Genomic DNA, 23,753 nt, shown 5'->3' with positions numbered 1-23,753 from the left:
ATTATTCACTTCATCAGCAGAAATGAGTCCAGAAAACAACTGTTTTCCGATTTTTTTTAATGCCGCACAAATTTTTTGTTCGGGAGTGAAAATTCACCTCAAAATGGCTGTCGCCAGGACTCCCTAAAAGACCAAATCAAGCTCAAACTTCACGTACGTACATTGTCGACAAAATTTGTCGAAAAAAAATTATCTGTGTAATCTGCTTTGGGAATTTTCGCCAATCAGGAAAATCCCGATATCACCTGGACATTCACCCTACTGTAAAAAGGACAGATATCGATACTTCAGTAGTATATCCCAGCCATTCCCAGCCATCTAAAGCGGTGAATTTGCCTCCAGAACTCTTTGACTTTAAAATTTTCAATCATTTTGCCCATTACATCGCGTGGTACCGGGCGTTCGGTTTCGCCTCATGAACACTTGCAAAACGTATAAAAAATTGGCATAAAGAATCACGTACCTGTATAAGATGGGCAAAGAACAGGACGTAGGCGGCGGCCGCCCTCATGGCTTCCCTCGGAGGCCCCCCCCGACTACCGCATCACCCCACAAGTTTCGCCCCCCGTAGCCTCGCCGCCGAATCCAGTGTCACAGCACCAGCCTTTACCCCAAATTAATCACCGAAATCCACATGAAAATCCTCGTCAAGCACTTCACTCTCCACTGCCCAGTTTAATCCACTCACTGTCGTCAAACTTCCTGATTCCCAAATCCCCACAGTTGACAGTGCGTCGTTCCCCGTTAACTTTCGCAGGGCAATTCTTCACATTGAATCCCACAATTGCGACGGTTCTTGTCCTGTTCCCCCGCTCGCACCTGGAACGCGATTAATTATCCCCGCACTGAGTGCCACCACTCCCGACCAATTGGCGAACAAACCGCAAAATAAATAAACAAAGGGAGAATTAAAACCAAAAGAAAAATGAGGCGTGTAATTGACGAACGTTTAAGAACACTTATTCTCTCGTTAGACAAACAACTCGCGGCAAAACAGTGTCAATTGTGTTGTACCCCGTGAGAACATGAGCATAAAAATCACTGTTTTTAATCATCAACACGTACAGTTGAAATAATTCCCTCTTAATTTAACCGTTGATTACTCCCTCACACGACTCAATAAATACGTAAGAAAAATAATAATAATAGATGATCTCTCACTGACTATTCGTCACCAGACGACGACACAATGGCCGACCACAACAAAATATTTATCAAATTCTGTTCACAATTGTCGCACCAATGATTCCCACGGCTGTTCTAGCAGCTCACTATTTCACTTAATCCTCGTGGTAATGTCAACATAATAACACATTAAAAATCAGCCATAAACCCAAATAAAATTCAACGTTAGGCCCACCTGTTTATCCCTTCCTTATTCCCTTAGCGTCCTTGCCGGAGGGACTGCGGTTATTTCCGAAACCCAATTTTCAAACAATCACATTAAAACATCTGAAATAATACAAATAATATCACTGACTTATTCATCAGCCACAAGCGCGTTTTATTCCACTTTAATCCACAAATTCGTAATAAATCCAATCGGCAAGTGTTGCAATCATTGATGAAAAAAATTCCCACGGTTCCACACAAAGATGTTCTTCACAGAATGAAAAAAAAAAAAAAATCAAATAAAATAACACACGGGACGCAGCACCTTCGGATACACGTGAGTCGGTTGCTCCGGGGATACTGAGTCGGAGCCGCAGGCCGGCCTCCAGGCCTCCCCCCCCCTCCCTCTCTCCCCCTGCCATCACACAATTTCTACTGTGCCCCGTTCTTCGGCGATTGCCCCCCACCCCACCATCGCCAACTGCCCCGCCGACCCTCCGCCGCGCGGTACTTTTTCTTCTCTCGTGTTTCGCGTTTCATCTCAGGGAAGATTGAGACGGCGGTATGGGGGGTGGGGGAGGGAGGGGCGGCGAGGGGGAGGAGGGGTGGTTGAACGGCGAGAGGGACGAAGGGTTACCTGGTGAGGCAGAAGAACGGCAGGAGACCCCAGTGGCCTCTGGGGTCTCGGGTCTCTCGTGGCTTTGCTTTCCCTCTTTCATGCGATGGGCACAGCGTTTATCGTTTGAGGGGAGGGGGCCTGGGCATGATGCGGTATCGTTAGTTTTGGTTGGGAGGGGGGTAGTTATGGGAGAGGTTCAGGTGAGCGAGGTTTTCTATTTATGTTTCGGGGTTTGGATGATGTGTGGACGGAGATGGTGGTGCGGAAAGGGGGTTTATTGAGGCAAAAATTGGGGAACACTGTCGTGGGTTAATAACATTTTGTTATTTGGGGGTAGAAAAAAATTGACTTGTGGGAAAAGTGTTTATTGACGTGGTGTGGGGTTGGGGTGAAATGGATTTTTTTTTTGCGGGGAAATATTGGGTAATTTCGAGGTTTGCGATGGGAAGAAAGAAATCACTGGCTGGTGATGATTGCCATCGGATTCCTGACTAAATTTTGTTAATTCGCATTTAAGTTATATTTCATGCAAAAAAAAATAACACGATAAGAATCTCTCAATTCTACAAATCTTAATAAAAACCGGTGGGCAGCTTATGAATAATTCAATCATCCTGTCGTATCCTTCGCAGTCACTCAATCAGGTTCTATTTCATCAGAAACCTTCCGTAATCCTTGAACGAAAAAAAAAAAGTGAAAACAGACTAATCCTACTATTTCTCAAATAAACTCGTCAATTAAAATCTTTCGCTTCATTAAATTCTCCCACATCTCTCGCTAATCTCAAAAAAAAATCTCAATCGCAAAATTACCGCGAGCAAAAAATACTAACAATTTGAATAATCACAAAATTATGACCGGACTTGTGACATTGATTTTAAAAAACCCACCCTGACCCAAAAATACAAAAAAAAAACAAAATACCGATTTCCCATTTCCATTAAAACCGCGAAAAAGCCTGACTGTCGCTAACTGGGCCAACGACGGTATCCATCGTTAGATGAAGCCTACTGTACCCATTGTCTATCGTCACCCTCTCCCACCCCCTCGCACCACCTCTCCATAACCCCCGACAAGCGATCCTGGTAACGAAATGATGTTATGGACAAGCGTTGGCTACTCTTCGCGTTCTCTGGAGCTCTCGCAGAGACTCTCAAACGCGTCAGCAGCAAACACAGGAGTAGATCGCCGGACTCCAGGCGGGAGTGAGTGGGGGGAGGGTGCCAGGCGATGGAGTTGGAGAGAAGATGGAGTAGGGGAGGATGGAGGTAGCACTGGTCTCCGGAGCAGGAGCCGGAGGAGAAGATTGCCCCGAAGAGGTTTACCCAGAGGCAAGAGAGTACAAGAGGCCCCTCTCCACCCCTCCCCGCCTTACCCCCCAAGGGTCAAGGAACTCCCTCGGGAACAGGTTCACCTCCTCCCTTGTCTCATTCCACCTTTCTCATAGCATTAAACATATCTTTCTCTTTCTCCTTCACGTCGCGGTACCGCCCCAGTGTCTCTCCTCTCTCCGGGCATGGGGGGTTGTGGGGGGGGGGGGGCTTCTGCGAGCTCTTATACCTTCGAGGGGTTTTTACTTATTTTCTCTTATTACCGCGGGACCATGCAGGCGAGTTTACCAGCGTGTACACGCGCTAGCCCGGTAGGCTGTACAAGTTGGCAACGCCGGAGGTGGCTCTCGGGGGCTCATTCGTGTTTTATGGGGGTTTTTTGAGAAATGGAAATGTCTAAGGGAGGTTTTTTCAAGCTTTTTGCCGGAGGTAGGAGGTAAACATGGGAAGAATTGTTTTTTTTACAGCCGGAGAACATATGCAGACGGTTGACTGTTGGTTCGGTGTCCATTTTTTGACGTTTCTGGGGAACTAGTAAATTGTGGAGTTATCTCGGTTAAATCTCGAGGCAGGTCTCATCAAAGTCAGATTAAACTGCGTTTAAATGTTGAGGAGATCGAGGGGTGAATGATGAATGGTTGCGCAGAAGGCGGATGTAATTTTTGGTGCCTGCTGCCGAATTCTGAAGTGAATCGACGTTTCGGTTGTAATTATCTTGATGAAAGTTCGACTGAACTGTTGGTAAAACTTGATGAATCGTAAATTAACCCGACATTCCGGCCAAATCCCTCCTAAAAGTCGATTAAACACCGACTAAATGCAACGAACTTATGGAACTTGAAAAAATCCCGAAAATGATATTTTTCTGCTGAGAAAAAAATAATCAGATAACAAAGGGGGAAAAAATTCTTTTCATTTTTCCGGAATTTTCTGTCAAATCCTTTTCCTACTCTCCCTTGGAATTCTCCATGGGTTACCGGCTGGGGTCAACAGAAATGAAAAAAAAATCGACGAACACTTGAAGGGAAAGGTAGAGGCCGTAGAGTGCGTTGTTATTTTTTATCTAAAATAAAAAGGAAGATATGCGTTACGCGGTTGAACGACGAGCTCGCGGTTTCGACAGGCTGCGCCGAGGCACATCTCACTGCTACGAGCAGATTAATGCTGGGATAAGCCGAAACAACGTTGTCCGGGAGTCACGCTCCGCTGAGTGCACACATTCGTTGGTACTGGCCACTCCGTACAAGACGGAAAATCCCGGTTTTTCCGGGGTGATGAGATACCGGACATTCTTGACATTGCACATTTCACGAGTCGATGCATCAGAAACAAAGACGACTAGTTGATTTTCTTTTTGTAAGCACATTAGCAGTGATCCTCCTGATTATTTCTCTCACCACTTACAAGTTTTTATTAATTAATTGATCCTTATTTATTCATGAATTAATTTAGTAATCGAGAGTCGTCTTTCGAGTGGATTGAATTTATAATTAAAAACGAAGATAAACATGTTATTATTTATTTTTGAAGCATTTTTCTCAGTCGAAAAATTTATTGAAATAGAAAATCGATAAGGAGGGGGGATTCTACATATTTTGAAAATTTATGGAAGATATGTAAAGTATACATGAAATATCTTTTCTCGCTATTAATTTATGAATTTCGGAGCACTATTTATTTCTTTATGTTTTTTAAATTATAAATTTTTCCGGATGGGTTGACAATTGTGGGGGCAAAATGGGCCTGCTGAAACTTTCACGTTGGAACTTTCACTGGGCTGTGGTCAGCAGTTGTCGGTATAATCGTCTCGATCGGATCCAGTGATTTTATTTGTTCGGGACTTAATTAGAAACCAAAATTTCAAGGTTCCCCTGGAGTGAGATCATTCTTGTTGTCCTGAAAAAAAAACCCGAAAAAGAAACACAAACACTCAATTTCCCAGATAAACATCACAGGTTATTCCTCAGTCTGGCAATCCGATAATTGACAGGTGACCAACATCTTTCTGGAAAAAGATACCCCAGGAGTTATCTCTCACCCTCGCTAAACGTTTTCGAGCTCCGGTAATATCCGAAAAATCATTGAGCCAGGTAAAGATGTGGTCCAGGTATAAAAGCCACCTGTTAAATGTTGTGAGGGGCCACAACCCAAAAGTCATTTTGGTGTCTGTGAGAAAACGAATGTGAATTTTTTACTCTCACACAAATACAGATCTGTTGTTGTGTCGCTCCTCGGACTCGTTAAAATCCTCGTTTGACTCCCAATAAATCAAGACGGCATCTACGGTGACATCTTGATGGTTTGATGAGAGTCAGTGAAACGGCATTTTTACTAATGGGATTTTAAATAACGATTTTTCATTGAATTATCGGTACGGAAATTGTCAAATTTTTTTAGGCGAATGATCGATTTTTCATTCGAAAGAGTAATAAAATTATGCGTGAGAGGTGAGTGATGACTTTACCGCGGTCTGCAAATAATTGTTTATGGATTTTTAAAATTTTATTTACTGCTCTTAAGACAAATTGAAACTCGACCTTAATTTCGACTGAATCTCCATCTGATCTTCATTGACTCGCAGCTGAAAATGAATCAAATCTCCGCTGAACCTCCGCCCACGTCTCTACAACAGAAAACGCGATAAAAAAAATTGCGTTTTCGAATATTTCGGACGATAATTCTGGCGATTACGCGGCTTCCCTTCGAACTAAAAAAATATTAAAATTCCTTCGGCCAACAATGACCCACCTCAGCTACAATTCCCCGTGTCGATGGAGAAAGGTAGACAGGAGACGTGAAAAAGGTGTAACGATCGTTTTCGGTTGGAAGGGAGAATCCAATTGCAAGTCGATTAGATAAGACACATTTTTTCATTTCTTTGTTCCGTCCTCACTCGAATTCTTACTTCGATCCCGTGCCAAAGGATTATTCCAGTGTAATTGCGGGGTTCTGTATCTCTGGCACGTTGTTACTATATATCTGAGGAGGGATACCTGTGGCGTGTCTTGATCCACGCACACTCCTCAACACAGCTCTTATCGCCGGAATTTTTTAGTTACCTTTTTTCCACTGACACTAATTAACCTCGTCCTATAAAACTTTACCTTATTTATGTTTTTATCGCGATAGTAATATTATTATTCCAATTATTATTATTTGGCAATTTTAACGTATGATTTTTTAAAACATTCGACCGATTTAACAGAAATATTTAAAAAATTGCCAGCTCTTTAGTGAAAATGAAAAAACATTTTACAGGTGAATTATTTGGCTACAAAACGTTTGAAGAATTATATCGTTCAGAAAATTAATGAAGAATTGAAAATGCCTTTTGTACATTTTTTATTAATTTTTGAAACTTTGTTATAGAGATTGAATAATTTTCTATAACGAATGGATAGAATCAATGATTTCAGAAGTGTCTGTCCAGTCACTTTCTATTTCATCTCACCCCTCCTCACATGCACTTGTTGCATAAAACGTATTATTTATTATCAATATTCTAAGGATTAAACGCTTGAATTTTTACCTGGAAGAACCAGCAAATCTCGATTCTTTATTAATGGCTCTCTGATACGTGAGTGGTGTATCCAAGATTTTTTCAATGATGACTCGAGGTTAGCAGGGGAGAAGGGATATATCAAGTACCAATCAAAAAGTTCCATTAAATCCCAGGAATTTCTTGCGGTGTTTCAGCAACAACCGGATTCACTCATTCGTATTAAATTTTACTGTCACTCCACGGTTTTCACGGATTTACAAAAATTACAAAGACCATTTAAGCAGAATTCAAATTCGTCGCAAAATTGATATTCATCCTTTGTCAGTTATTAACTTTCTATATTTAATTTAGATTTTTGAGAGCATGGAAAATTCCAACAAAGTCGAAGATTACATTAAACATCAGTTAAGGGGATTAAAAGGAAAAAAATAGTGTGTGAAAAAAAGGTGGAATGAAAAACAAAAAAATCAATTATAGTGTAAAAATTTAAGTCTCCTTCCGAAAAAATTAAATGATCATTTAACGGGTTCCGGCCGCAACCACAAAAAAATTCGCCGAATGAAAGAAGTGATGAAAAAAGGCTGTTAAAAATGAACAGAAAAATCCATTAATACAAAAGGGACAATGTTTGGCGCACGACGGAGACAGACATGTGTGTGGGTTTTACGACGTCCATTGAAGGTTTGTCCGAAGGAGGAAGAATCGGTTTACTACAAATAAAAGTGGTAACAGCCAGTGCGAGTGAGAGGGAGAGAGAGAAGCGCAGGGTGAGCAGGAGTATATCCCGGTGGGCCTTCTACAGGTATCAACGCAAAACGCTGCCACGTGATGGGCATTCAAGAATCGAGAGCGTTTCATTTTGCCCCCCACCATTGCATAGCAGCGCGGCGACAACCCGGTGACCAGAGGGAGACGAGAAAAATGGGAATTCGTTCGGTGATTATAATTGCTCTGCCCAAGCGCGCGGGACTTTGCAACTTCGCGGTGGTCCGATCCATATACAACTTATGAAATTTTGACGGTGATTTTGACCATCACTTTAGGGGGGTCTGACGGTAACAGGTGACGATTTGTTTCACCTTCAGGTACCAGGAGAAAAATTTAGTAAAATTACGCACGTCGTGGATCGCCGCGGGATTATCAATCGCATTCGAAAACTCACTCCCAGTTTATCACTCGATGAACGCTGCCCTAGGACTCCATACGTTTGAATTTTTTTTCATTAATCTATTGGGCGAGAAATTATGAAAAAAATTGACGCTGTTCGTCGACGTGTCCTATTAATTGTTATATTTTATAAGATAAAAATGTCCACGGAAAAGACGAGATTACTCGGTACAAATGATTTTCTTTTGCGATGCAAAAATCACGCGCCAAACAGTTCTGTCCAAAAACCATCGGAATTCGAACAATTCGATGAATAATTATTTTTTGACGTGATTAACGTATTACATTTGAATTTAATACGATTGAGAAAATCAAGACGACTTATTGACAGACATCCTTGAGACATTTGATATGCGTGATACATCTGATTTAGTGTTTCCCCTCTTTTCATTTGTAACAACTACAGTTGTTATATGCCTTCCATTGAGCGGAAGTCACCCGGTGTTTTTCTTGCCTTCACGTTCAAGCGATGGAATGCGTACACGTTTCTGCGTTCTGTCTCCACAGTAGCATAAGAAAAATCCTGGTGTATCGCGTTGTCTTACAAAGAGGGGGCGATGGGGGGGACTGAGACTGAAAGGTATTATCGTCGCGACAATCCCGAGAGTATCGATTTTATCGGGGAAAAATCAGTGATTAATGTCTGGAAAAATGAATTTTTTTTTCAATAAACAAATGATAAAAAAAGAATTTATTCAAACTTTATGTTTCTGCTCTTACAAATCAATATTTTCACTATATTAAGCCGCTAATTGAACGAAATATCGAATAGAAATCAAATAAACATTAAAAATATTTTGTTTCAATTTCGCTGAGAAAATAATGTAAAAATTGTTATTTATTCATTTCACTATTCCAATAAAAAATCGTCCAAATTAACGGAATCATGGGACGTAAAGATTTTTATTATGCTCGAATGCATCATTTATCTAGTTGCCTAGAAAAAACGAGATAATAAATAACATAAACAACAATTTTTACATCATCTCCTCAGCGAAATTGAAACAAAATAGCTGGAAAAAGCTCAGCGCTAAATAACGAAACAAACGGGAGCGTGAGAGGATAACTCAAGAGGGCTGGTAGCCACCATTGAAATTACGCGTTACAATTTTTTACCTCCGACTCGGCCTCTCCTCCCACTTTGTTTCTCTTACCCTTCTGTACATGAACAACAATTTTACGGCTCGTTTTTGTACTGAAAGGGCCACTCTTCTCGTAACTACGAACGGCTTCTGATGTACGGGAGAAAATGAGGGAGATTATTTCAAAGAAATAAAGCAAAATTGACAAAAAAGAATGTGAAAGTAAAGCGCAAAAAGAATTTTAATAACGAAATTTTTTTACCAGCTCAAATTTGCAATTTAAGAGCTGTTCACATCGTGAAAGACAAGTTTTTAGAAATGCAAATTTCATTAGAAAAATGGCGAAACAAAAAGCGTTATCGGAGAAAAAAATACAAAATTTAATAATAAACATCGTCTGGTAAATATCGTTTGTTTTTTCCACGAACTGCAGTTATTTATTTTCCGCGAATTGTAAAAATGTGAAGAAAATAATGAGCGGTTGAGACATGTGAACCGATGAAAGACACCTGGCTTCTCATTATCGTAACCGCGCCTATTCGCATGATTATTATCAATACGACAGAGTCATTGGCACGTCGTACCGAGCTCCACCTCTCCCACCCCTCTCCACCCAATAATCGATAATCACTTAATTCTTGCTTTAAAAACATTGACGACGCCCTCTAACACCAGACCGATGATTGCTGGGGATTAAATGAGTCGTTAAATGGTCTCACTGTCGGCAATAGTCAATATTCACATTGCTTTATTTATTACTGTCATTACGGAAAGTGCAGACGTGTAATTAGCCGGTTAATGCGTCGTCTGGGAAGTGGGTAATACAGGGGCTGCGAGTAGAGCAATTGAAGATGTATGAAGACAAATTTTTGCTTTTTATTGATTTATATTATTTATGTGCTTTTATTATTTACTGTTATTTATTATTCCCTATTCCATTTGGATGATTTCTTTAGTCTGTCATGATCTTAATCGTTGTTAATTTAGCGTTCGATGGAGTGGATAATTTTGGTTTTTGAATTTTCTAAAAGGGAATTAATTTGATTGAAAAATATAATTTTCCTTTTCTCTTTAATCTCAAAATTAATATTGAAGAATTTGTTTTTTGTTTCAAGATTTCTAAAAATATATAAATAAAGAAAATTCCACAGGTGTTTTTTAATACATTTTTTAATGAATGAAGAATTGAGCTTTAAGTCGTGATAATTAATAGGATTTAATGAATTTTATATTCATAAAAAAATTGCTAAAAGCTATAACTTTTCAAATCTCAACTTCAAATGTTTCTTTAAACAAACAAGGAGGACTGATTTAGCAATATTTGAATGAATTCCAGTAAAAGTCTTCGCAAGTAAGTAAAATTTCCCAGAATAAGGTGAAACCTTTTACAATAATCACCCGATAAATGCGAGAATCACTCGGTTGCGATTTCGACTCGTTAGCGATCAGTATATTTAATGCACCCCGCAGGATGGAATGACCAGTGGCACGTTTATTTACGAGTTTTCCTAGCGTTACAGCCATGGTATAAAGTAGTTTACTACCCATCGGAATAGATACATTAGAAAACCCGAGCCGACTTGGATGGAATTCACCGCAAAAAAGTTTGTAAAAAATTACTCGTGCGGTTTAATGATTGAATGCATGTGAGAAGAAAATATCATTTGCATAAATGGGGATAATTAATCGATTCACCTTACATTCTCTTCATCGCACGACTCGTGCAACCTGTTACCCCAAAAAATTCAATTAATTTAGAGCTCTTCATAAATTTCATTTCACCCCATTTCATCACAGAACTGTCATTTTCCCTGCTAATTAAAACGGAGCGAAACCTCAAATGAAAATTCAGCGGGAAATCGAAAATTCCCTTTTGAAAAATCCAAAAAGTCTGTGACGACAAACATTACCTGACCGCCTCAATTCTCCAGTAATTTCCTCTCGCAGAAAATAAACCCCTAAAAATGTTCTTTGTCCAGGTCCGTGCTATACTCACTTCGCTGGCGATTCCGGAAGTGGATGATGTCAACGCGTCGCCGCCGGGCGTGCGCACTTGTCCACCCGCGTCCCTATAATCCAAAAGGAGCACCAAGGCGAAAAAAGCCTCCGCTATTGAAAAAAAAAAGCCAAAGAAAGACTGAGAAATAAATAATAAAAGAGATCACGTCGTACATAACATCCCACGATGTTGTGTTGGCGTACATTGAGAAGTAGTTGGTGTGTAAGCGCAGTAGCAGGAGGCATATCAAGGGGGGGGGGAAGGGGGGCAGCTCTATGGAGAAGGGCCCTGGGGGCTTGCTCACACGAGCTGGCATCGTGCCTCTCTCTTCCTCGGATTTTTCAAAAGGGGCCTCTCGAACGAGGTCGCCAGGGGCCTTCCTCGGGTAAAACGAGAACTGTCCTATCCCCCTTGCGATTGCGCGTGCGCAATTGGTGACTCTCAGGCGATTTTAATGCCCCGGGATTTTATGAATGCAGTCCTCGACGCATTTATGCCCCAGTATTGCCTCGGGCACGATTATAAATAACCCGGGGCTTTGTCTGTGTGCTCTATGTGCATGCGTATGTGTGGGACTTGTGTGTGGATTCAATTATTCAACGATTACAATGACTACTGGGTAAGAGAGAGAAACTTGGACGGTTTACGTGAGATATCTTGTCGATGGTTTATGTGATGGTGGTTTATGAGTTTTTGCGACGACGGAGTCTCCGGTTTTTTTTTCCCGAAGGGATCGAGTTCCTTTGTCAAATTATTTTTTTTTCTGTCCTCAGAGGGATGGAACGAGACGTGCGCAAAGTTTCCGATTCATAGCGGACTGGAAACTTCAGGTTTTGAAATAGTTTAGGAAAAGGAGCGTCTTTACATACTCGTAATATAATATTAGGTTTTATGCCTTGTCCATCACGTGGAATTTTTCGCACGTGGAGGCACCTCGCAACGACGAAAAAGGGTTCAACGTTGATGGGTAAAGTGTCCTTCAACTTCAGTCAATATTTTTAGTCATTTCCAATCGCCTCAGAATATCGCCGCGAGGGCCTTCCTCGTCGGCGATGATTGTGGTAAGTCATTTCCCTCCGTGAGAATAAAAAATTGTCCCCCATGTGAAGACAAAAATCTATCATCAGACCCAATGAGTCGAAAATGTCAAGAGTCGAGTAAACACGAGTGAAGTGTGTTATTTCAATATACTTGGGCCTTATTTGAAGTGTAGCTCGGCTCTCAGAGCAAGTGGTGAAGTTGGCTCAGCCGTGATCTCTCATGCTGGCACGTAACCGAGGGTCTTTCTTTCTCTCTCCTCATAATACACCCTGTAACTCCTGCCCTCCCTATCCCTACCCATGTCCCTTAGTACCTCATGGCTGCCTTCGGGCGGTTTCGTTCACCCAGAGCCGCAGGCCTGCGTGATTCCGCAACGACCACCCCGACGCCACTAACATCATCATTCTTCCTTTTGGTTTTATTCATTCTTCCGTTATTTATTGCTCGTTTTTTCGGGGATTTCGTACTTGAGGCACGAGGGATGGCGAGATCGTTGCACTGCGGCGCATGCTGCTATTGATTAGTTGAATAACTTTTTTTCCAACATTAGATCTTTCCTGTCCTGCAAAATATTCGTTAAACTATTACCGGTGATTTTTTTTACTTGTTAGGAATAGGGTTTAATTAAGAATAGTTCGCATTATTTTTGGGCTTTTGTTTTAGCTGTGAATCAACCTCTTCAAGCTCAAGTTTTTCAATTTTCTCCTGGCAAATTTACAATTAAATTTGTGTGAAAAATACTGGGCGAGGGGAATGGATCATTTGACCCTGCTGTGGTCATTGGGTTAACCCTTCAGAACATTGGAAATCGGAGCTGCAGAGGACCGATTGACCCTCACTATCACCTCCTCGAAATCATTTAACCCTCAGGAAAAAAAAATTCCTGAACTGTCCCACGTAATCATTTGACCCTAATTAAAAAAAATATCTCGACACTTCTACATCATTAGATGTCAAATAAATCATTGACCTCACACTCACTGAACAATTTTCCCCACCAACCCAACTCTCTCTGCAGCAATTAATTTTCCTAAACCCCCTGAAAAAAAATCAAAACAACAGGTGTCAGTTTCCCCACACCTAGCCATCACCAAAAAACAATGGAAACCCTGAATGCCTCGCGTCACGCGTTTCAGAGGGACTTGAGCCACCTTGAGGAAGGCGGCTACCCGGTGAATTTGCGTGAAACGACTCTCGTCGGGCGGTACAAACCGTGCGATGTTATAAGAGAAGAGGATGAAGGAGAAACGAGGAGAATGAGACCCTCCGTCGTTCGGGTCCTCTCCTGGGTGCCTGCGTGAGCCTGTTGAGTGCTGGACCGATAAAGGGGGGTGGCAGAGGGGGGTGAGGGGGAGAGAACAGAACAAGCAGGTACCTCACACACGCGGACTATGTGGCAGCCTTGAGACAGTGAGACTGGTTTTCTGTTTTTGCTTCCATATAGTTTCATCCTTCGAGACTCCTCGGTAGTCCATCCTTCTTCGATCCTTTCTCACTTTGTCGCTACTCCTCATTCTGCTTTCTCGAAGTGGTAGAGGAACTCCATTGCCACCCCAACTGAAAGAGAGAGGCCCTGACTCGTTTCAACCTGACTCTTTTTTTTTTAATGTTTTGCTTTTTTAGGGATCTTCACTTTCTTTGTTTCTCATCTCGCTTACAATCTTGCATTCTGTGGTTTCTTTTAATTATTGTAATTCGGGGGAGAGGGGGGAGACGTTTTTATTTTAATGGAGGCTGGATGGGATTTTTTTGAATTTTTTTTTGCGGGAAATTAATGCGGGAGTTGGTCAGTTCATGACAATAATCAATATTTGGAGATTAATTAATGGAGTTAGTGACTTTAAAGCTGATTAGGATTTTTTTGGAGGGTTCAATCGAAAATAAAAGTTGATTGTTTGGAAGTAAATAAATACTTATTCCAGGAGTGATGAAATTTTAATTTCTCGATGTTAAAGGGCAGTTGAATTTTTTAGGTTGAAATATTCCCACTCATTCCACAAAAATTCATTATCTTGAAAATCGCAAGATCCTTTACGGCTGTTCTCCAAAACCACACGGAAACCACCGCCATAAACTCGAAACGGAAATGCCGAAAAATAATGTCACCAAATTTTTTAATTACGAATAGATTCGCGTAAAGTTCTTCCAAGAAATTTCACCCGGGCAGTAAAAATTCCACCGAAACCCCAGTTCCCCGTCGACGAAGGACACACGTCAAAGCAAGGGGTGGTGGGATGTAGGGGGACAGGAGAGGAGAGGAAACACGAGTGGCCATAAAAATTTCTTCCGGTGTTGAATTACCGAACTAGGTTTACCGGTGCAACTTCACATCCATTCCTCCTGGAGCCAATCGCCGTTTTGCATTTCAACCTCTCCATTTGCATTTTTTTTTTATTTATATTTTCTGTCACGGGGAGCTAGAGTGTCGTAAAAACCTCGGCGAATTTTCGGCACCGCCTTTGTGGCATTTTAATGGCAATAAAAACTCTCATTATGAAGGTTGACTCATTACAAAACAACAATAATAATCCGTCTTTAATGAATCGTTAACACATCAAGTTGCTTTGATATTTAAAAAATTGTAAATTATGATTGTGACAGGCGATTATTAGGACTTATCCTTTTGCATATTGAGAAGTTGAGGGATTTATGGGGGGGAAGAATGGCTGGGGTGTCTTGACTGTATTCATAGGTTACATTTTAATTATGATCGTCTTTGATGACTCTTTTACCCAACAATATTTGATTTTTATCGCGAGAGATCTTTATTTGAATTATCTGCGCCAATTTGGGTGAATAATTAACCCTCAAGATCTTCCTAGCAAAACGTTACCAATTTTTATCGTTAATCAATTATGATTACTTCCTTCTCATGGAAACTATTTCCATTTTCAATTTTTTAATTTCGTGGCAGTTCCGATGCGAACAAAAAACCGTGTACCATCAATTAATTAAGCGTTAATTGACAAATATCTTCTTGACTTCGTTGAACCCTCGATTTTTTAAATGATTATTACAATCCCATCTCATCCTCCTCCCCCCCCCCTGCCCTTTAAAAAATTACTCGTGATATTATCCGATGATACAAGCCCAAGACTGTCGAGATACCATGGGCGAGGTCGAAGCCCGAGGTAACGTTACACCTTGACCTCCAGAACCAGAGGTACAGCGAATGAACGATTTCCCTTCGGCCCTCTTTCACCATTACATACCTCCTCTCCGTCTTTAATCCTCTCCTTTCATCCCTGTTCCACCTCTCGAAACGTGAAATCGCGTGGTATTTCGCAGGTACACACGCGGTTGAACAGGTTGAAAGCCAGGAATATCCCAGAACACATTGCCCAGTGCATGGCATTCCGAGTTTCTTCGAGACATACCCCCTCTGGGAATTGGTGAAAATATCTCGTCGTGTGGGATCCACCTGTTGATTCATTCAGCGATATTTTAATGCACAGACGGTGATAAATATTTATTAAAAATTCTGGAGCTTTTCCATTTTGCTCTGAAATATTACGGATTTTTTTTTTTTCGGAGCATTTCGAAATTTCAATCCGAATATTCTGGGAATAATTACGACACCGTGAAATTTTCTTTGTCACTTTCATAACTGTGTTCTGCTAATTTTATTGGAATGTTGTTGTTGTCAGAAATTATTGAACTTTCGCGGTATTTTTAGTGAATGATTTCTCTCCGTATGAGCGAACTTGGGGTTCGTAATTTTTTATTAATAATTTCTCGCCCTGCGGAGGGGTATCTAACGATAAAATTCTAATGAATCAAAAAGATTACTGGTCTTTTGGGAGTCTCTGTTACAGAAAAAGAAATTTCGAACAAAAATGACGTATTTTGAAAATAATTTTGCAGTGGAATTTCTCCAGACCGTTCCATGAGTTTGATGTGAAAAATGAAAACATGTCAAATTTTAAAAATTAGAATATTTGAATTTTTCATTTAATATACACATTCGTGAAGACACAACTGACGTGAAACCAACATGGAATGATCTACCGATAATAATTTCGTTGAGTCACCTAATTATTATGTTTTGCTGTTTATATCGCTTTAACGATAGCAATAACTTGCAAACTATCGGCCGATGGTGAGAACATCTAGGCGATTGGTTCTAACACTTCATCAGGAGCAGTTCAATTTTGTGAGAAGACTTGTCACGATGATCGGGCACAAGCTATTGATGCTAATCCTCGCTTGGATAGCGCTGATAACCGCAGTTTGTAAGTACATTCATCAGTACTCTTCAGAACGGTAATTTTCGTAAACTAATTCCCATCTCGGTCAATTAGACTGTCAAAAGTGCGAGAGCTCCTATGACTGCGATGGAATGGCGATGGGGTGCACTGATTCGCAGGATGCTACGTGCAGAAAAAATCAATGCACTTGTGCAATTACTATATAATCTGGGGAGCATCAAGTCATCATTTTTTCTGAGCGTCTCTCTCTGAAAAGCTCCAGCGCAGCTGAAAATATTAACAATGATTAAATAAATTCAATTGGTTCCTTGACATTATAACATTATTTATACCCAAATCTTCCCACACAATTGTCGACACGGAGAGAAATATCAACTAAAAATTACGTATTCCCATTGATCCATCAATTTTAGAAGCGACGGAAGATACACTGAATTTTCAAAAATAAATATTGCTTTCTCTCTCTGCGGCCTCGATGCACCACCTAATGCGATTTAATTAGTCCGCCGAGTTAATCATACTACCATTACAACTTGTCCGACATTCCACCGAATGTCCGCCCAATTATCCCCGGCTCCCAGCCCAGTCTCCTCTATTTCATTCGTCTTCATTCTCCACTCGCTTCATCCTCTTAATTAAATTGCATTGGTTTGGATATTTTTTTTTTGTTTATCAACAAACGGATACATTTGCTCTACAACTGTTGGACTGTGAAGCGGAAGCTCAGATGGAGATGCTTCTGTTTGTACTGCTTCTAGTCGCATCCCTCTATGTCGACTTATTAGCGTCACGTGCAATTAAGTACGTGGGAGCCAGAGGAATTAAACTTGGATAGTTTTTTTTAGTTTCGATGATGGCTTTCCCCGCGATTTGGCATTCCTCGGACTATAAATGATAATTATTGGACGATTAAATTTATAGAAAAAAATATAATGAAATTCAAATAAATTCAGTTTATTTTCGTCTTTAGTCAGTAATTTTTATTTCTAAGTTCATTTGCTTTTCTTAATTAAAAAAATGTCTTTGAGAAAATCATCGAAGATTCACGTCACTGAGAAAATAGAACAGAATATAGTACGGAAAGAAAAGTGAAGACTTTTATTTTTTATGATTTTTTTATTTCATTCATTTTTAATGTTTAAAATTCTAGAAAAAAAATTGTTTTCTTTCCCGAACTCTCTGCTTCATTTGAATAATGATAATAGCCACTTAACACGGAAAGAATGTAATACACAATGAGAAATGATAAAGAATCATCGATTTGCATGAAGCAAACAAGTCCGTGAGTCCATCCACTTTGAATTCCTAATAAAACCTGCGTTTTTCCGGATTCCATAAATCCGAATGCGTTACGATGTTATGATTCAATCGTTTATAACTCACAAGTCAGCGGATGTGAAATCAGTTGTTTGTCAGATTCCTCCAGCTGAAGTTCTCTGAGTCTTTGCCGCGATGATCCCAGGATCGAGAGTGCTACTGATGTTGGCGGCCAGTGTCGCTGTGGCCAATGCTCTGAGTACGTGTTGACACCCATTTTTAATCATTAGAAATTACCTGGCATTAGACCGACGGTAACGCTCGTCTGGTCGAAAAGTTACGGATATTAACGATTTCACTTGAGTTAAAAAATATTTTTGGTTGGTAAACAACAATAATGAAATGAAATTCATATTTTAAAATCATCAAGCGACTGGAAATGTAAATGACAAATCGACTCAATTATCAGGATTTTCCTGAAACTTTCAGGCAAATTTCTCAATCGAAACACTTCTGAATGAATGAATAAATAATCAATATTCATAGGTTTTTGTCTCTACCATGCCGACTGTATGCAGGAGTGTCAAGGGATGTATGCGCCCGTCTGTTCGTTCTTCGTCTGCTCCTGTTCACCCCTGACCAACATGGGAGATCCCCAGGTGCTTGAAACAAAAAAAATTTCCCCCAGTTTCCCAGTTTTACTTTTCATTTTGATTTTTCAGAATCTCACGATTGTTTAGGACGAATGGGGATACGGCATATCAACTCTTATCATTACCAACATTTTTTACAAGCGACAATTGTAATTGTTCTTGAGATTTTAACGATCCGAGTAAGTGCGGGGTATGAAATAAAATTTAAAATAATGAAAATTTGAATATTTGTGTTTCATAAATTTTTCTCCCTGATTTGTTTACTAACCGATTAATCATCTTGCCTTTTCAATTTCCTCGAAATTCCTAGGGGATTAATTTTTTTTATTCAAATTATTCTACTGAAATAGCTTTCACATATGGACCATTTATCCGGTCATTATTAATACTAATATAATTATGATTATGAGTATTATATAATCAGACACCTAAAAATCAATAATTAACACGAAATATAAAAAGTATAATCATGATAACAACGATAATTTTAATATTGAAGGGGAATAAATATTAAATAATTATAAAAGTTTTAAAAACTTATCGATGAGACAGAAAAAAATTTACAAGTTTGCACATCAAGTTGGCGACAGTTGCGTTGGAAAATAAACGAGCAGATGTAATGACCTATAGAATTGCATGAGGCATAAAAATCCATATCTTAGTGGTTTTCCATTTTTAAGAAATACAAACCATAGTTTTTCCGAGTACTTAACGATAAATATTTAAAGATTTTTCGCTTAAAACGACTGGAGAATGTGGGAAATGGTCAGTACTCGGTCAAATTCAATACTGATAACTTTGTTGAACGAATCTTCATCATGTTTCCGGTGCAGAAGGTGCTTCTGCTTTTAATGCTCTGTGTTGCTGTGGCCCATTCGCTCAGTATGTGCATATAATTATCAACTGTATTTTACAATTAAAAAAAAATTAATAGTGACAATTTTCACGGCAAAAATGATGAACGACTACGATGGCACATCTCTTCCAGTTATTTTTCAAAAACTGGGAAACAAAAAATTAATTACGAGAAAATGAAAATTTGAAGGGATATAAATTGAATAAGGAAAATTGATAAATACATCAACAAATAAAATGCACTATTTCAGGTTCTTTTTCTATCTTCAACTTGATTGGCAAATGTTCTGACATTAAACTGTTCCAGGCTTCTGTTGGACGAAAGACAATTGCAAAGACTGCGGAGAGTCTTTGACTCCCGAATGCGATCTCTTCATTTGCACGTGCAAAGCTGTTAATAATGGCGGTGATACCTCGGTAGCGATTAAAAAATTACAATTATTTATGCGTCCTTATTATTGTCTTTTACTGAATTGAAAATATTTTTGCAGAATACAGGTGAAGCGTGACGTGGAGGCGGAGAAGTCACGACTAGGTGCATCGATCCTGGGACACCACATAATTGTTAAATATATTTACAAAGAGGGAATACATGTGGAACTTCAAGAACTTTGGAAGTGAAGTTCAAACTTTCCCAGATTAAAAGTTAATTGGAAAATGCAATAAATTTCATTTTGACCTTTGTTTAATTAACATAAATTAGTTAAAATTCTGGCCCTTTTTGGTTTATGTGATCCCTCAGGCAGAGCACTAATAAAAATTCAAGATTTAATGGTTGACTTTTATTTCGCTCGTGGAATTAATAATCTGAGATATTAAAAACAAATAGACGAACAGTAAAATCAGAAAAATTCAGGATTTGAACAGAATTTCATAAAATGAGGATTTTGTGATTAAATAAACAAGGTCTCCCTACTTTGTTTATCACTGGAAACTTTTCTACCTCTACGATAACCCTATCCGCTATTTCCAACGTCAATTTCCCTCGCGAGGTCAGCGGTAATTGCAGATGTATGACAGCAGTCGTAGATAGACCCCGAGAAGGAGGACTTGGTGAACTACGAACAGTCCAAATAGACCAGCTAAATTGTCGTGATGATCGCCCGGAAGCTAATTCTCCTGCTCCTCGTTATTATCATGTGGGTTTCGGCAAACGGTACGTGGATTCATTAATTTCCTCAGAGGGAGTGAAAAATCCACATTTGGAAAAATGTTATGTGTCTTAAGGTTTTTTTATTCAGTCGGAAAACATTATATAATGTCCATTATCACATACATATCATGTTACGTAGTCTGCAATTTTTTCTTGATATTGAAATACTCCATCATCTGAATATTATTCTTAATCAATTTTTTAAATTCTTCGTCAAAACTTTCCTAGTTCTATGGCAGATTGTCATATTATGATATATAATTAGTAGTGCATCACTTATCATTTTTTAAATTCACAATTAATCAATATTATTATCAGAAAAAATGAAATGCTTCGGTAACTATCGATGTTCAGTGATATACGTAACGAGCCATTTTTTATTTCTTAAATAGCTGCATGCACTGAGGATTCTGAATGTGATCCCTACTGTCCACTGGAAAATACTGTCGCCTCCTGTCAAGAATCCGTCTGTCACTGCGAGAAAAGTTCACAGGAAGCGGAATAGCGGAAATCGCGCAAAATTCACCAGCTTTTTTCGCAAAAGCTGAACTGTCGGCCTATGACAGCATCATCAGCCTCGGATAAATCCACTAATTATTCTGATCAATCATCACGATGTGAATAAATAAAAAAATTATGAAGCTCACAGTTGTCCGAACAATTTATCTTAGTTCAATGTTTCACTGAAAAAAAAATCTGAAAGCTGCACAAAATTGCGGAACAATAAATGTGCGATCGTTAGTTAACGTTTCGATCAAAAATATTTATTTCGTACTCATCATTTTTTTAATATCATATCCACAGGAGGGAGCTTTTAAAAAAAAAAACAAGAATTAGTATTTGGATATTGAAAGGTGCCGCATGTTTTAGAATAATCCTCTGCTTGAGTAAGAAAAATGCCAATGGAATTTGCTTCGACAACAGGTGAATTTGCCACCACTTCAGGACAGAATTGGTGAACAGGTGCAGAGGCCCAACATGCAGATAGGAACAAATGGTCCCATGCAATCTCGCATACAGTCAGTGTGGGTCAAACATAGAGCTATTCCAAAGATAAAAATTATGCCAGTTGTCCAGTTAAGCAACGAAAATAATTTCTATGAATACGTACTGATGGCATCAATCATCGCAAGACACCCCACCAACAGAAGCAGCATCTCCAAGACAGCCATCGTTCCAAAATAATGAACTGCTTCGAATAAAATCTTTCCAGCAACTGCATCAGCCCATAAACTTTGCATTACAAATGCTCCGCAGTGTGCGTGATTATTATTGAGGAAAACGATTATTCACATGGAGAATTCAGAATTGTTGACTGCGTGATTAACGGCGTTGCTTGAATATTCTGTGAAGTTTGAACAGGCGTCTCCAGAAAATACGAAGAATATTTTCCATGACATCGTCGTGATTCGCCTATCGAAGAATTGATTTTGTCAATTTTTCTGCTGTTGCCAAAAACAAATTACAGCATCTTCCCTCCCTCCCTTAATCCCGTCTATTCATTTAATAGACTTTCTATTGTCAATAAAATAATCGGAGATAGTCAATCAATATTTCATTATTCGCTGACGAGGAAATTGTCGCGATGAATTAGAAACAATTATATGATATACAAGCAGCTTGAGAATTCCTACAGTGGCTCAGTTAATACAAAATGGAAAAACTTCTAAGAGAATTAGCCAAAACATACAGAGACAAAACATTAATTATGTCAGTAAAAATTATTGGACCGGAATTGTGATATTGTCTTGTCCCCTGGGAATCTCCCTGGCCCATTTGAGCTCAAATGACGCGGCTTTGAGTTGAAAATTCTCGAAATAAAACTAATTGAAGGCTATCGTTATAGCGGATGCGTCAGTTATTATTATTTCTTGGTGAAATGAAATTAAGAGATCGTACCATCTCAGGATGTAAGGCTTATGATACTCAGGTATATGATTCGACGAGTGAGATGGCAGGCAAAAGTGCCCCGAAGGCTAACGAGGATCGGCCGACACCTTCTTATCCTTATCTCGGTGCTGGTTACCGTTATAATTCTTCGGGCAGCGCCGGGCCTGGGCGTTAATTATCGTACACTCAGGCTCAACCTAGGCATTTTTTTCACTCCACAATTCTGCAGTCGGTTGTTATTTAATTTGTCCGGACTTTCGGTTGAGGCGAGCGGATTCAGGGTTGATGTACTTGGATAATTTTGGGAAACATTGGTAGTGAAACATCGCGAAAGGGGCCACTTTAAATTGACGAGTGAGTGGTTGGATTAAAATTTAATTGGCGAGAGGACGGAATTTTCTATTTAATTAACGAAATTAATAGCTTTCAGTTCCTGCTTTTTTTTCATGTTATTTATTTTACCGCGCGGGATGAAGTACAATTTTTCTTCTAAAATGCCCAGATCGAATACCTCAAGGCCCAAATTAACCTGGATCACCCTCTCACAAATTTCCAAAATCTAAATTAAAAATAGCGAATACTAAAAAAAATGTGGATAATTACCAGAAAACCTGAAATAAATGAGTTTAACGAACTCCCGTCGCGCCCCTGCCAATTCAGATCTCCGCGATAACAAATTAACAGTTAAACCCCCCAAATTTATTAGCAATAAAGCCAAATAAATGCCTAGTAAATTCAGATCAAAGACAATTTGCGTCAGAATACGTCGAAAAAAAAAGGACAAAATGTATACCCTGACCCGAGAGATCATTTAACACTGAACCCAGTGAGATGCTGATACCGATCTCCAGTAACCCGATAGTCATTCCCATGGAAAATACGTCGAGGTGTCCAAGGAGACACAAAAATGAGGGTGAGGAGCATTGAATAGAGACAGGTCACGTTCCCTAATTGCCGCATCCCCAGAATATATTCCCGGGGTGGCAAGACCACACGAGAAAAAGAGAAATCGTTTGAGCGCTCCCATTGTACGTCTATTAAGACGATATTTCCGGGGGGCGTCACCTCCTTCCCCTTCCCCACCCCAAAAAGCCGAACTCACCCGAACAGACGGGAACATAACCTCCGCGGAGGAGCGTAAAATGTCGGTCACGCTCGGCAATGAGCAGTCGAGAGAATTTTCAGGTTCTAATTTCAATTTTTTTCTTCCCTCAGGACAACTGAAAGGCACCGATCGACTATTACGCTTCGGCCATTATCGGAACTTAATGACTGCACACCTCGGCTCGAATATATCGATTATCGGGTTACCCATAACCGGGTGTTGTAGAAGCCACGAGTTTGTTCGCTGGTAATTGACTGGGCGCACATGAATAACCATACAATGACGCGATAAATGCCCGGATTGTTGCAGTACTGCTTGCGAATTTGTTTGGATAGGATGAACAAAAAATTGGATAATTTGTTTATTAGGCGATTGCAGGATCGATTTCATTGAGGTTACGGTTTAATTGCATTTGAGACTGGAGATCTCGATTTTATATTGTGTTAAAAAGAGTGCGCGTGTCGGGCGTGTAATTATCGTAATGAGGCGTAAGCAAATGTCCAATCTGATACAACAATTGTTTACGATAAATTATTTAGATAAAAATATCGCCTCAAAA

At 39.6% G+C, this 23,753-nt stretch overlaps 2 protein-coding genes and 2 long non-coding RNA genes across 4 annotated transcripts in view; 1 reads left to right on the top strand and 3 right to left on the bottom strand.

Annotated features, from left to right (window-relative positions):
• The window catches only part of LOC135161992 (protein jagged-1), a 32,399-nt gene extending 30,723 nt beyond the window's left edge, over positions 1-1,676 (bottom strand). The window contains exon 1 of the mRNA XM_064120030.1: positions 464-1,676. Within this exon, the coding sequence (XP_063976100.1) occupies positions 464-511 (48 nt within the window). The 5' untranslated portion in view covers positions 512-1,676. The remainder of the gene's footprint in view (positions 1-463) is intronic.
• A 10,676-nt stretch (positions 1,677-12,352) lies between these two features.
• Positions 12,353-16,026, bottom strand: LOC135162207 (uncharacterized). The gene is made up of 3 exons (XM_064120417.1): positions 15,286-16,026; positions 13,449-13,630; positions 12,353-12,635 (listed from the first exon to the last, which is right to left on the bottom strand). The coding sequence occupies exons 1-2, from the start codon at positions 15,504-15,506 to the stop codon at positions 13,450-13,452; spliced, it is 402 nt and encodes a 133-aa protein (XP_063976487.1). The 5' UTR covers positions 15,507-16,026; the 3' UTR covers positions 12,353-12,635; position 13,449.
• A 1,613-nt stretch (positions 16,027-17,639) lies between these two features.
• On the top strand, positions 17,640-20,962 carry LOC135162247 (uncharacterized). Its single transcript, XR_010298922.1, has 6 exons — positions 17,640-17,797; positions 18,085-18,197; positions 18,261-19,073; positions 19,354-19,463; positions 19,538-20,202; positions 20,592-20,962. It is a non-coding gene; the product is annotated as an uncharacterized LOC135162247 (long non-coding RNA).
• Positions 20,942-21,669, bottom strand: LOC135162248 (uncharacterized). Its single transcript, XR_010298923.1, has 2 exons — positions 21,311-21,669; positions 20,942-21,241 (listed from the first exon to the last, which is right to left on the bottom strand). It is a non-coding gene; the product is annotated as an uncharacterized LOC135162248 (long non-coding RNA).
• Positions 21,670-23,753: the final 2,084 nt, after the last annotated feature.

The sequence above is a fragment of the Diachasmimorpha longicaudata genome, chromosome 5 (assembly GCF_034640455.1).
Source record: "Diachasmimorpha longicaudata isolate KC_UGA_2023 chromosome 5, iyDiaLong2, whole genome shotgun sequence".
In the NCBI taxonomy this organism is placed as follows: domain Eukaryota; kingdom Metazoa; phylum Arthropoda; class Insecta; order Hymenoptera; family Braconidae; genus Diachasmimorpha; species Diachasmimorpha longicaudata.
Note: the sequence above shows the minus strand (reverse complement) of the source record. Positions and strands in the feature narration are given on the sequence as shown.